The sequence below is a fragment of the Streptopelia decaocto genome (genome assembly GCF_964273445.1).
Source record: "Streptopelia decaocto genome assembly, chromosome: 1".
NCBI lineage: Eukaryota > Metazoa > Chordata > Aves > Columbiformes > Columbidae > Streptopelia > Streptopelia decaocto.
Genome location: NC_138663.1, coordinates 86,916,208 through 86,930,213, shown reverse-complemented (window position 1 = coordinate 86,930,213; position 14,006 = coordinate 86,916,208). Strand labels below are relative to the sequence as shown.

The following is a 14,006-nucleotide window of genomic DNA, read 5'->3' as shown; positions in this document are numbered from 1 at the left end:
AGAGACTTTGCATTCCAGCTAGGAATAAAAGCAATTTGGTGATAGTTTTATTCATTGTAACACAATACTTTAGCAAAGTACATTGGCTATTTGATCTAGCATGGTATTTCAAATGCTAATACTACCTGATGAAGTGGAGAAGGAGTGGAAAAGGATGACAGCATGCTTGAGGTGGTTTATCAGCCCACCCATTTGTAGCCCCTCAGCAAGAACATGCAAAGCGTAAGTTGGCATTTGCAAATAGAAGTTCGAATAACTGACAGATCCTCAACATATTTAAGCTGCTGTATTTGTGCAGACTTTGGCACTCTGCAGGTCTGCAGCAGCTGAATGTTTGGCTTGTCTATACATTGCTTTTAAAGGCCTTTTCAATGAGTAGTGAGCATAAATATTTAATAGTATCTACATTTTATTATTTTCTACTTAAGACTATGTGAAGTGAGATCAATGTCTAGAGGTCTTCAAATTACCAAAAATATTGCAGATTATTTTTGCTGTGTTTGTCAGTTTATTATGTCAAGCCTTTTTGAAAAGAGTTTTTCTCTCTTATGTGGGGAAGAAATAGTATTAATTCAATAATCAGAGGACAAATCATGACATTAAAAAATGATAAACTGTCATGGACATCAACTTGAGAGGATGAGGAAGGAGAAATTAAGACAATGCTGGAAAATGACTGCTGGCATCAGCTGACTGTTCAAATGGGGATTGAAGTCGTGTGTTGCAATAGTAACACAAGATCTCTGTTTCCTGTGAATGCAGCCTGTCCATTTTCCAAATTAAGAACTATTTTCAACAGATAGTGCTACTATTAGAGTTCAGCCATGAACAGTCAGTACTACTTGCTTAATTTTTATACATCATTAGCTTAAGTTTAGCTTTTATTTTGATCTTAGTATAGATTAATTTCAATCCACACTTACAAAGTCTGCAGGCTTCAGTGTGCTTCTGTTGTGTAAATTTTTTCCCAGTGTGACTGTGTGCATTTGTCTTTCAGACATGTGTGGGTGCTGGTATTACACATTGTCTTCCAAAGCTGCTATAGAGCAGTAAATTACTAGATGATTCCCCTGGAGATACATTTAGAGGCACTACAATTCACCTCTTGTGTTTTGATACCATAATACTGTCTCTTTGAGTCCTTGAGCCCTGAAAATTTCTACTGACATTTTTTCCCTTGTGCTTTTAAATATCTTGTTTGTGAACTAAAGCTGTGTTCCTGATTGGACATACCTAGCCTTTTAAAAAGAGGAAAAGGATTACAGGATAAACTTAGTTGATATCTTTGTTTACTCTTAGGTTGACCAAAAAATATTGCATGCTATTGCTTGCCAAGTAATAGCCACTCTTTTTCATTCTTTGTGTTTTCTAAAAAAATCTACATTGCCTAGAATTGAAATATGTTTTCTTTCCTCCATGCTTGTATCATTGATCGCAAAGAAAAGTGGGGGTTTTGGGACTTGGAAATATTGAGGTATCTTTGAACAATGGTATCCACATGATTTTTTAGACTGGAACTATATCAAGGAAAACAGATGAAGTAGTCAACTGTGGAATATCATGCTTGTTCACTCTTACTCACTATCTTAAAACATGTGACTTCTTTAGCCTTCCAGCTGGACAGAGAAAAACAGGGATCTACTCCAGCAGGGGAAGCAGAATTAATCTAAACTTTTCAACCTCATCTTTCTGTACAGGTGAATCCAGTAATCGCCTAAAAGTCCAACATGCAAAACTGGCTTAGACTGGATCTTCTGGTTGTCATTTTTGTGCCTTCTTTCATGTTCTGAAAAGGTTTTTTTTGTTTTTGTTGTGTTCACCTCTTCCTCTGCTTTGAAAGTGGATAGCTAAGCTTATACTAAATTCTTGGGTTTGGTCATATCTCATGACTGTTTTTAGTTTGGTTACTGTATTTCATCTATCCATTTATTTCTTCTGCTTTTGTGAAATTCTCCCAAAGTTGAACATCCCCACTTCCTAGAAAGATTGACTATTTGCTGCTAACTTTTTAGACTTCCATAAATTATATGGCTGCAATAACAAGCTTTGCCTTATAATGCCTGTCTTTACTGAAATGATACACATACACTTGCTCTGAAAACTGGTAAGATATATAAGGATAAATCCAGAAAGTCATAGTTTAATAGACTTTACTACTATCATGCAGTGAAATGACAGATGAAGATCAGTTTTAGCTGCTGAATTTTATTTTTTTGGTTCATCAACTTGATTACACATGAACTCCTCTTGTAACAGTAAATTTCAGCGTCACTGCTCATTCTCTTCAGAAAGAATTTGTCTGACAGTGATCTAATACGTGCATGGTGGCTGTTGACAGTTCTTTAGTTTTATCATAGTTCACAGCATTTTAGATAGTCTGTTATGACTGTCTTAAAATGTTCACATCAGAAGTAATCAGGAAGTACTAAAACTAGTATGGGAAGCTGCCATTGTGGCTGCATTTTTATAGCACTGTGCTTTCTGCATTACCAGCCTGACATCTGTTTAATCCTGAGAAGAATAATTTTGAAGACCATTGCTACCTCAGTGAGCTAAGACTCATCCTGCTAAATTGTTAAATAAACTAAAACATCTGCCGAAAATAGAACCATTGCAGATGCAAATGCTTAAGAGAAAAGTGGTGTTCCTAGGGGGTATCTCTGTAATGTAAAAGTCATCTTTGTCCTTTTTAATCAGTTGAAGCTCACTCATATTGTAAGGATTCTCATGGCCAAGGTGAAATGTTGGTGCACAGGTGGGTTTTGGCTGAACAGTCTATCAAACTAACTCCTTCTGTTAGACATCAACCCAAGAAAAATGCTAAAATCTGCAGTGTGAAGGCACCGTGTTCCCCTTGCTGTGTTCCGTTTGTAGGATGCTATAAGCTATGCTTGCTTGCTGGAGTGGTTTGTTGTTTGAGACTATGTAAAAGATATATTGTCTGAATGTCTGTGCTGCTGGTCTGCATTCTGTGCCATATGCATGAAGAGCGGTCCTGTTGTGATTGGGATGGTTGGGTGTGATGAGGGATAGAAAGGTTTTGGAAAGGCTATAGACAGAAAAACTGTGCCTTTGTTAGAATAATTTATTATAGCTGGAGAAAAGCTTTCAAGTATGTGGGTTTCCTTTAACAGCCTGAAGAATGATTTTACTTTAATATTCTAGCAAAGAAATTGCATCATCCAAGAAGTTCAGATAGTGGGACAAATATTTGGTCCTTCTCATTATTAGACTATGTAATTCTTTTGTTTCTCGCTATGAAAGTAATTAAAAAGCAGCTCTTTGGGGGGGGAGGCGGAAAGTGGTATTTCTGGCTAAATGCAGATAACGTTGGTAAGGACTTCTAAAAAGGAAGTTCTATTATGTGATTTTCCTCTAGGTCCTGGAAATCTTGAGGGTTTTGTTATTGTGAGTTAAATTTGCATCACCTGGTAGATATTCAGACAACCATCACAATATGTTGTTTAAGCAATGTTAAAATTTAGTATGTTGGAGAGGCTCTGGCTATTCTGAAGAAGCTGTAAATACTTTAGGTAATTGAACATAAAATCTCCACATGTGGCTTAACTTGCTTTAAAATGTAAAGATGAAGTTTTCCATTACAGGAAAAGTCAACCTCAGCTTATTTTCCTTTTACTGGAATCCAATGCCAGTATGTGTGTTGTGATTCCAACCAGGTGTTTCATTATACCAAAGTGCCGTAAAAGAGTTCTTCTATCTACTAGGGGTTTTAGATCTTTCTTAAAGACTTTAATGCAAACTTACTCCTGGTTCAACTCTTTAAACTAGCCTTCAAATACCTCCAATCATAAACTGAAGATTCCATAGTATCCCAACTTTAAAGACTGCTCTAAAAGTTAAGTGTGATGATGAAATGCTTAAATGCTTATTCCAAAGTTGTGCGTAGTATTTTGGCTATTACATTTTGCGACAAGGGGCTAGACAGTGGTGAGGCTTGTAGAGGAGCCTATGTGTTTTAATGAGCACATATTACTAATATGTTTCTGCATGTAAAACTGAGCTTGACTTACAAATCTAGCAATAGTTGTTTTATGAAATTGCACACCTTCTGTCTGTTAAGATAAGAATCTTCAACTATTCAGAAGTTACTCTACTAAACTATCATAATGTTTCCTGCTATAATTGCTTACAGCTTTGTGTTTGTCTCATTTTGACATTTGTCATCTTAAGGGTTAGACTGACAAAAACGCTTTCAAGTACCAATGCCAAATGCACCTAAAAGTAGAGTGAGTTTTATTTAATAAAAGCAAGGGTGGATTTTAGCTTTGCAGTAATGTTAGTGAGGTTAATTAAAATGTTGCACATCTAGAGGAAATGACTGTCGCGCTAGGTAAATGGCTGCAGAACTTTTCAACCCTTACAGCTAGCTGACAGGACCAGGATAAAATAAAAAGAAGGCTGCTGTGGGACACAGAAATTAAGATTATATTGGTATTCTGTGTTATGACTTGGATCTCAGTTGCATTAAATGTTTCTTTTGTATGAAAGTATCAAGCCAAAGAAGGAGAAGGATGTACAGCAGGCTGAAATGGATGGCAAATTTTTCACAGTAGGAAACTTTTGAAGCAGTGTAGCAACTAAGAAATAAGGAGAGACTCATCCATTACCACCTCTAGAGCTCTACTGGAAAAGTCTTCTGAGCTGAGAGGAAAGAATTGGTGTAGAAAACCCTATTATGGAAAACTCTGTAGCATATAATCAGTCAGCTGATGAAGATTTTTTTTTCACTCAAAGTGGCTTTCTGTAGCGAGAGAAGTATCTTAATGGAGAAAACTATGATTTTTACCAACTCTAGATAACATTGCAACCACATTTGAAATTAGAAGGCTGGTTATCTACTAAGCTGATCAGATCTTCAGTGGGTCAAAGTAGTTATGCAATGGATGCATTCCCAACCTTTCTGTCTAGTTTTGTCACTGCTGCTGGCTTCCTGGTTGTGTTCAAATACAACTTTTTTTCTAGTCCTGTTCTGGACTTAACTAAAGAAATCTCCCAAGCTTCTGAATTAAAACTTGGATGCTTGAATAACAATTTGTGGCGGTGGTACTTCTTGCATGGACAGACTTCACACCTCATCTCTGTGGTAGAAGGGAGTCTCTTATGCTCTATATGTGTACTAAATATATTTTATATACATTTAGCTTGTGTGCAAGGCATGATGTCTGTTTGAAGTATCAGGCTTGTATGTGTTGCCATACCCACAGGTAAGTCCCCATCTGTTTTGACTAAGAGGGTGGCAGGATCTTGTGATGGGCTTAATGAATTGCCATGTTGCACAGTCTTACTTTGTTGCCATTGTGTGGTGTATTGACAGTGACAGCATAATTCTATTTCCTATCTTTTTTTTTACTACACCTGGGTACACCACGCACGTGCTGAACAGCAAGCCTCATGTGAGAGGAAGGAGCTTTATAGTACCCAAGAAACAAGTTGCGCAAAAGATTAATTGTCCTGTGTGGTTGCAGGTGGATCCACAGTATGTAGCTGAGCATCACTTGAGCAGATTCCTGACCTGTCAAGAGCAGAGGTGGTATAAAAGTGCCCTGTGGCAACTGGAACTGTATGAACACTTTAATGAAAGAGTGTCCATATTGTTGAGTTTAAGAAACAGTGATACTTGTAAGTCCGCGCTTATGGCAAGAAGATTGGTACAGTTAGCTTCTCAATGTCTGTCTGAAGAGAAGAATAAGCCACATCATTGTTTTGAGCACAAGAGGTGACTCCTGCCTGGTTTCCTTAGAGTGCAGAGGATACAAAATTGGAAGGTTTTTCATGTAGTAGAAGGCTGTACTGCTATGCAGAGGGACCTTGACAGACTGGAAAAATAGGCTAAGAGGAATCTCATGAACTTTGACAAAGGGAAATGCTAAGTCTTGCACCTGGGGAGGAATAACTGCATGCCCTGCTATAGTCTGGGGACTGGCTGACTCTAAAGTGGCTTTGCTGAAAAGGACTAGAGGTCTTGGTCAACACTAAGTTGAACATGAGCTGTCAATGTATCTTTGTGGCAAAGGCAGCCAGCATGACCCCGAGCTGCATTAGGAGGAATGCTACCAGCAGGTTCAGGGGGGTGGGTTTTCCCCTCGGTTAAGCTCTGGGGAGACCACATCTGGAGTGCTATGTCTGGTTCTGGTTGTTCAGCAGAAGGCAGGCATGGTTTAATGCAGTGGGTTGAGAAAAGGGCAACAAGGGCTGTTGAGCGTTGGGAGATAAAAGGAGAGGGTGAGAGAGCTGGATTTGTATAGTCTCAGGAAGAGAAGGCTCAGAGAAACTTACTATAAATTATATAAATACCTAATGAGAGGGAGCAAACAGGATGGAGCCAGACTCTTCTCAGTGTTATCTGGTGAAATGAGAAGAAGCAATGGGCTCAAACTGAAATACAGGAAATTCCCTTCAAACATAAGTACACTTTTTCCTTTAAGTGTAACTGAACATTGGAATAAGGTTGTCTGGAGAGTTGTGTGTTCTCCATCCTTAGAACTAATCAAAACCCAGCTGGACATGGCCCTGAGCAGCCTGCTATAGCTTGGTTTGAGTGACAAGTTGGAACTAGCTGATCTCCAGAGGTGCCTTCCAACTTCAAAAATTCTGTTGTTTGGTGATTGAGAAATCTGGAGTAATTTTCCCTGATGTGTTATTATTATTATGTGTTATAAAATTATAACTCTGCATGGTATGAAGGAGGATAGTTTCTTGAGAATACTATTTGGCTTTCCTTCCAAGTGACCTGTGTTAGAGTTCTGGACATGCTGTTTCTTTTGGGACAATATCCCAGATTCTAGATGCAGAAATGCTGCTGAACTTCTGCATTTGTCTAGTAGTTTAGGTGCTGTATTTTTTTAATACTTCCTCTTAAGAATATCATCTGTTATAAGGGGAAGTATAAAGTGTCCAAGTTAGAGTAAATCTATGGCAGTCATTATTCTATTATTTATGAGGCACTTGCAACACATCCTCGTACAGCTGGACAGTGGGCCTTATGCACCGTACCAAAGCCTACTCAGGTGAACACAGTAAATATTGACAGTCTTGATTCTAAAGCAAGACTCAAATGTGATGCTAAGCTGATTGTCTGGGCTAGGTTGTGATCTTTACTGTCCTGTGACAGCTAGGTTTTTACTGAGAAGGAGGGATTTTCTTGGAAGACTTTATTTGGCTACTTCTTATTGTGTATGCCTATTAATTTTTCCTGGATATTGAATGTAAGAGCTTATATTCTGACTCCATTTTTTTGCCTTAGGAAGTCCAAACACTTTATAGTCTGTTCCAGATAGAGTAAAATCTATTACCTTAGCTTGAAGTTACTCCAGCAGAATGAATCCTAGCACTGGTGACTTATTAATGTAATGCCGCTACTTCTGAATTGCTGGTCATGTGTTATTTCTTACCATTTATGATTTAAGCTGTTGTACTGATTTGATGTATTGCTAATCCTAAAACTTGCAAAGGTAGTCTTGAGAAGTTGTGAAGACTGCAGGTAACTCTTCAACTGATGTAGCTTCCTGGGGGAGAGCCCCCATAGCTACTTGTCTTCTGTACAACATACAGGACAATGTCAGTCCCTGTCAGTCTTCGACAATCCATTCTAGCAGCTGTCACTCTAGGTGGCACATCAGCCTGCTTTGCTAAGGTATTGGACGTTGTGCAGTTGCATCAATGCCTCCACTGCCTAGAGGAAGGGGTTTTTATATTAGCATCAGTGAGACCCACAAGACTTGCTGTTTTGACAAGAATCAATACTGGTTCTACATACTCAGGCAATTAGTATTGCAGTGTCTTCAGTGCCTCCCTGTGCAGTCTGTTGTTAAATGGTGGTTCTGTTGAGCTCTTCCAGAACAGAGCATGCACTGGCATGGATCTGTTGCATGAGAGGACTAGTAGGTAAACGGTTTCCAGCAAAAAGCATGCATCTTTCTTTCAAGGATTTATATGTAGTAGTATGTACTGCTTGGGACATTGGGATTATTTGCTTTGTAGGAGGTCCTTAATGTGAACACTGAATGCTGCTTTTAATTTCTTATGCTCAGTCCTGTGCAGTAAGAAGGGCACAGATGGGAGTTCAGCTGGACTTTAGGTGGCTTGATTTGCTATTGCGGCAATCCTCGGTGCTGGTGGGAGAGAGAGAGACTGATGACTCATCAAGTCAGGTGGTTATGCCTCTGCTGTGTGTCAGAAATTTCTTTCCCCTCTGCAGCAGGCTTTCTCATCCCTCTGTGTAGGGGCACTAGAAGGACAATTATTTCCTAAGTGGTGGTGCTTAACTGCTGAATTCTGCCTTTGCTTCCATTGGGCCTGTGGATTTTTGTTCCTGTTTCTGCAAAAGAAGGTAAGAATTTGTGTTTATGTGATAAAATAGTCATGGATTTTCTTCCTTGCTGTAAGAATGATCATTCTAAAAAATCTCACTGGAGTCTTAATTTTGAAGAGATCTTTGTGGTAAGGCAGTTTGTCCTGTAAATTCTGGGTCTGATCAAGTATTTGAAGCAAAAATAGGGAACTGTAATAGAAAACAGGTTTCTCCAGCATTGTAAGCATGGTAGTTATGTTTTTTTGGGGGTTACGCTGTAGCCAGATTGCTGTGCTAGGGCGAAATCAAGATAGAAAACTCTGGTCATTAGCTCTTTCCTGTTTAATTTTGACTGTAAAATTACCTTAATAATTGACCTATCAGTCAGAGGTGGTTCTGCAGCAAGTAATACTTTGATTTCTGGCACTGTTAGGCAGAATATGACCATGTTAGAGCTTAAAAGCATGTTTAAAATAAATCGTTGAACTGTTTAAGATTCTTCCTCATCTCCTGTTTATAAGCTATAAAGGGTACAAGATGCATCTTTGCTCGTAAGATAATTAAAATTAAGATAACACCCTGTGCAGGTGTGCTAATGGAGTTTTGTAGGAGTGGATTGCATATTGTGCCTAATGCCCTGTGTTGGCAAGAGGACTCTGAAAGGGTACAGGAGCTCAGTAGATTTCTAAAATGGCTTAGCTACCCTGGCTTCCTGGGTAAGTACATACTGTCTGCACACACATGATGTTATGTTTAGCAAATTCTGGTGTGCTTTAGGGAATTTAATTTTATCTGAGTACTAAAAATGAAGACGTTTAGCAGTGCAGGTAGGTAAGGCAACATTTCTGCCCTCAAGGACTTTTCCATTTCAGATGAAAATCTGTAATGCTAATATGCAAGCACAAGCGAACTATGCAGTGACAAATAACATATTTTTTCTCTTTTTTTAAACTTAATTTGTATAGAGTGCTAAAAGATGTGTAGCCCCTTAAAAAAAGAGGTCAGCTTGTCTGGGTGAGTACTGGCTTTTTAGATTTTGTGTACTCTGGAGGTGTATAGGAGAAGAAAGGTGAGGAAGAATTCACCACATCTTTTACAGTTGGACTAGTTAATAGGTATGTGTTTAAAAGCAGTTGGTGCAGATGCTAAAGATAAGGACAAAGACAGGGTTTATTGGTGTGTTGCTAGGTGGCCTAGTGGAGGAAACTTTTTTAGTTGTCTTGTCCAGTAATTTGAGAAGATGGCTGTAGGAAGAGAGAGGGAGCAGGGCAGCCACAGGAACAGGAAAGGTATATGCCTGGTGTCAGGATGTTGATGTTTTAATGGCAGAATGACTGTTCTGAGGTTCTTGGTTTTGTCCCTAAAAGATAAATGGTTGCTTTAAGCAGCGGTCAGCTGACCTGCAGATTTGGGGTATGAAGAAAAGTTAATTTAAATTGAAACTGGACAGTGTTATTCCTGCTTTTCCTTGTTTTTGTAAATTGATTCTTTCATATGGGACCTTTTACTGTCTAACTGCTAAACAGTGTCACTAATTCAGCTATGAGAATTTGGTTTAGCGCTCTCTTTATTGTGCTTCTGTATAGCATTTTGGTAGTAGGACTCTAGAGGTTGTTCTGTATGGTATGTTGAAGTAAATGTTTGGGGTGGATTTATGAGACAATCTGTTTTTTCAGTATGAACAGTAATTGTGCTTGAGTTTTGCAGTGTTTTAGTTGTTAAAAGCAAAAAAGATGAGGTAGTTATGTTAGTCTGATCAGAACCAGCTCTTACCAGCTGCTCAGGAACTGCAGAATGCTTTGCAAGGACCTCCCCTTTGCCGCTTGTCAGAGGAGGTTTTTGAGAAATAATCTGTGAAATAAAAATTATCTTCTGGGCCTAAATGACAGGCAGCTTAAAGGATAAACCATTGTTATAGAGAGTTGAGGGTTCTAACAGGTATCTGACTTAGGCTCTGAGCTTGAGAGCAGCTAGCATTTCCACTCCAGGGTGGTGGTGACTGAGTCATGATCAACTGTTGGGGTGGCTGTTGTGAAATGAGTCAATGGTAGCCATGTTACACAATCCACTCCAGCAGGACACGGAGCCTGGAAGAAGCTATTCATTCAGGATGGACAAGAGTTTGGAATCATTGGAGATCCTTTTCTTACAGAGCAGGGATACCATTTCAAAACTTTTATGCTGGTAAGGGGCAGAAGATTTGGAAAGTATTAAAAAGCTGGAAAACAATCATAAGATTTTAAGAATGGCAAATGTCACCTACCTACTGCTTCTGAAGAACAGGCTGAAAAGCATCCTTTGGTGATGGCAGAAGGGGTTGCAATGTAGTTGTCTTCCTCACTGTATATAGGGCAGGTATTCAAGCCTGAGTGTACCTCTGAATTTGCTACCTTGCAGAAGATGCCGGGTTAGGTTAAGTTTCTTGCAAGGGCTCTTGAGTGTCAACAGGTGCCTCACATAGTTCATGTCACTGAACCGTGGGCTTTTGCTGGATAGACCTGTTGATAGGCAGAGAGCATTGTATGCTGGGGCTACCTTACTGCACCTTTCACCAGTGCTGTACCCTAAATGTATCAATAGAGTAGAAATTAGTAAAGACTTGCCTTACAGTTCTGTACTGCTAATCAGTTTCCCAGGTAACGTAAAACATGGTAAGGGCTGACAAAGCAAAACTATTAAATACTCTTATCAGCACCAGAAGCAGGACAGCCCAACTGTCAATTACAGGACAAACAGCGATCAAGGAGGTCTGTTTTCTAAGACAGCTTTTCTTGTGCCAGTTGTTTAGATTCTCTAAACAGTTACTGACAACAGATGTTGGTGTTTAACTGTTACAAGTTGGGTTTTCTGGCCATTATTTAGCACAATTCTAGTATAACACTCCATGGGTTTCACTGAGAGCAAGAATGCATAATACGTAGCTGTGAGGCATATGGAGAGGGCCTGCATGTTTGCGTGCTGGTGCTTGTGAAAATGTATGTTTCTTTCTCTGGACACTCTGATTCAGCAGCCTGACATAGCAAAACCCAGAATTTTCACAATTAATATTTGTAGTATTGCCTTTTAGAGACTGGTGGCAGTAGAGCAGCCTCAGAACTTTCTCTTGCTCTGTCTGCATAAAGTAGCTTGGAAATCACTCAGAATCATGGAAAACTCCATGTTTTGAAGAAGAGTAGATAAAATATGAAAGACAGAAGAGGTTCTCCATTGTTTAAACATCCTGTTATTGGGCTTGAAAGTAGTCCAGGGATGTTTGGGCATTTTTTGAGTTTAACTGTTTCACTCAGTGGTGTTTTGTGGAAGATATTGCAGAGTGATGTTCTACCCTTGTGCTTCTGTTAGTTATTTTGTTTGTTTAAGTGAGTTACTTTTTAACTTTTTATAGCTTTAAAATTGGTGTGCTTAAGGTGCTTCAGGCTGTATGAGTTCAGAATTCTTCAGTTCTGAATTCTTTCTAGCTGAAAACAAGGAGAGAGCAGAGGGGAGGAAGGGGACGAAGCTAATACATGTGTATTCTTCAGAACTGACTCTATATTCCTTCTATACAGTTGAACAGGCAAAATGGACTTCACCAAGCTACCAAAAATCCGTGATGAGGACAGAGAGGCTTTTGTTGGCTATGTTTATGGAGTCTCAGGACCTGGTAGGTATTATTTTGTAAAGGAAATAATGGGTTCTGTTTCATCTAGTGTCTTGTTAATCTTGTTCACTGGGAAGTGGAGAAGTATAGTAGAACTCTGGGTGGGGCTTTTTCTGTTTTTGGGAGAGGGCTTTTTAAGAAAAATCACTGACTTAGTCTGATAAAATATTGAGAAATATAATAACAAGATGTTACTGCTAATTAATCATACTTAAAGATGTAATCAGCAGAAGCAAGCTGATGAAGAATAATAATAAAACCAGAAGGTAGTAAACTTTCTGGATTAGATAAAGCCACTTGGTCAGAAATCTGCAGGCCTAACATATTAAGCTTCTCTAAAAACGTGTGAGATGCACAGTCCATTCTCACTGAATTACAGTTTGACACTGTGCTTTCCAAAATACTCAGTCCCCTGCCAGTGTCAAGCTGTTCAGTGTTACTGCACCACGGGCTGGAGGACCTCAGTGAGGAATTGCAAGGGTCAGGGAAGGTGGCAGAGTGTGGTGGTAGTGCAAGTGTGAGAAGGAGGACTCTTCCTTTTTATCAGCTTGAATAGTTTCTTTAGGGTCTGACAGTAACAGCTTTTGAATATGTGCAGACTCTACCAGCTTTTCTGCTCCCGCCTGCATTCTCTTTAAGAGGTTAAGGATGGGAATATGAGGACAGAAAAATAGCATGTATTTTTGGTAATGTAGTTTATTTGATGAATAAGAAGCTCCTTTGGCTTTTGTCTACCTAAATAAATATCTGTTCTTTAACTGCCAATTCCTTAACTACAGAAGTGATACTTTTAAACAATTTTAAACAGATACAACTTTCATAAGCAGTGGAAAATGTATTTTTGTGCAAATATGTGAACCCAGTGTGCACAATCGATATTATAATATAGAAGATAAAATAAATTTTGTCCTAAAGCAGCTGGGCCTCTTGTATGACCTGCTGAAAGCTAACTCAAAACGTTATGAGGTTTCAGGCCCAAAACATGCTTTAAAACAGTCTTGATGTGTTGAAAGTTAATTTAAGTTGCTCAGAGGTATGCATCACTTTTCTACAAAATAAAATATCAAAATAATTGTTTCCTTAAAAGCTTTGTAGGCATCTGCTGCTCTGGATACAATGGTATGTGTTGCCTTCAGTCGGTGCCTTGTGTTGATCTACACATGGAAATTGTTATGGGAGCATCCAGATGCTACCAAGGTAGACAGGAGTTTTAGTCACTTGAAAATGCTGGTCCCCAGCCACAGGTTTATGTAATTATCAGGTATCTGCTCAGATTTTGCCATTTTCTTGTATGTTTTAATTTAGTCAGATGGGAATGTGGCCCAGCTACCTGAAAGGAGGAAGTGCCTATTAAACTTGTCTGTCAAAGTTCATTGCATCTCTAAAACCCTAAACATGTCAAACCCTAAACCTGTCAAGATAGATAAGAGAAATTATGGCATGAATAGTTTGTGAACTACCACATTCTGATAGTGTCCTCCTATTGAGCATAAAGGAACAGTGTGAAAAGTATAGGGAAACATTTTCTTTTTGCTTTTAAACAAGAAATATGAGGATTTGTGGCAGCCAGGTTATCCCTTTTGTGAAATCAAGAATGCACTTTTGATTTGGGTGAATGCTAGGCTTATGCTGTGTAGTTCTTACTAACTTCTGATGAATAAATTTCCTGAGCTACAGGAAAAACATTCACCTGTGTGACTGTCTTTTACAGTGGTCACAGCGTGTAACATGGCAGGTGCTGCTATGTACGAACTGGTACGAGTAGGCCACAGTGAACTCGTGGGGGAGATTATCCGACTGGAAGGTGACTTGGCAACAGTCCAAGTGTATGAAGAAACATGTATCCTTTTCACTGATCCCTCTGGGTCTGCCAGGCTGCACAGTCTAGAACATAGTGGTGATTAGGGTGAAGATGGCGAACAAAGCTACTGGGACTAGCACCTGATATTTCCTCTGCCAGCAGGACATCTGTTCTGCACATCTTTTGTAAATTCTGATGGTTTTGAGGTAAATTTTACCTTGTTTGGCTGTGTACTGAGACTTTTAAGTGGAACT

General features: G+C 39.1%; 1 protein-coding gene across 2 annotated transcripts in view; it reads left to right on the top strand.

Annotated features, from left to right (window-relative positions):
• The window catches only part of ATP6V1A (ATPase H+ transporting V1 subunit A), a 30,228-nt gene that overhangs the window by 1,183 nt on the left and 15,039 nt on the right, over nucleotides 1–14,006 (top strand). Inside the window, exons 1-3 of one of the 2 annotated variants that reach the window (XM_082058887.1) lie at nucleotides 8,215–8,350; nucleotides 11,860–11,954; nucleotides 13,663–13,791. In XM_082058887.1, coding sequence (XP_081915013.1) covers nucleotides 11,873–11,954; nucleotides 13,663–13,791 — 211 coding nt within the window. In that variant the 5' untranslated portion in view covers nucleotides 8,215–8,350; nucleotides 11,860–11,872. Of the gene's footprint in view, nucleotides 1–8,214; nucleotides 8,351–11,859; nucleotides 11,955–13,662; nucleotides 13,792–14,006 lie in introns of those variants that run through there. The other variant, XM_082058886.1, reaches the window with a different exon arrangement.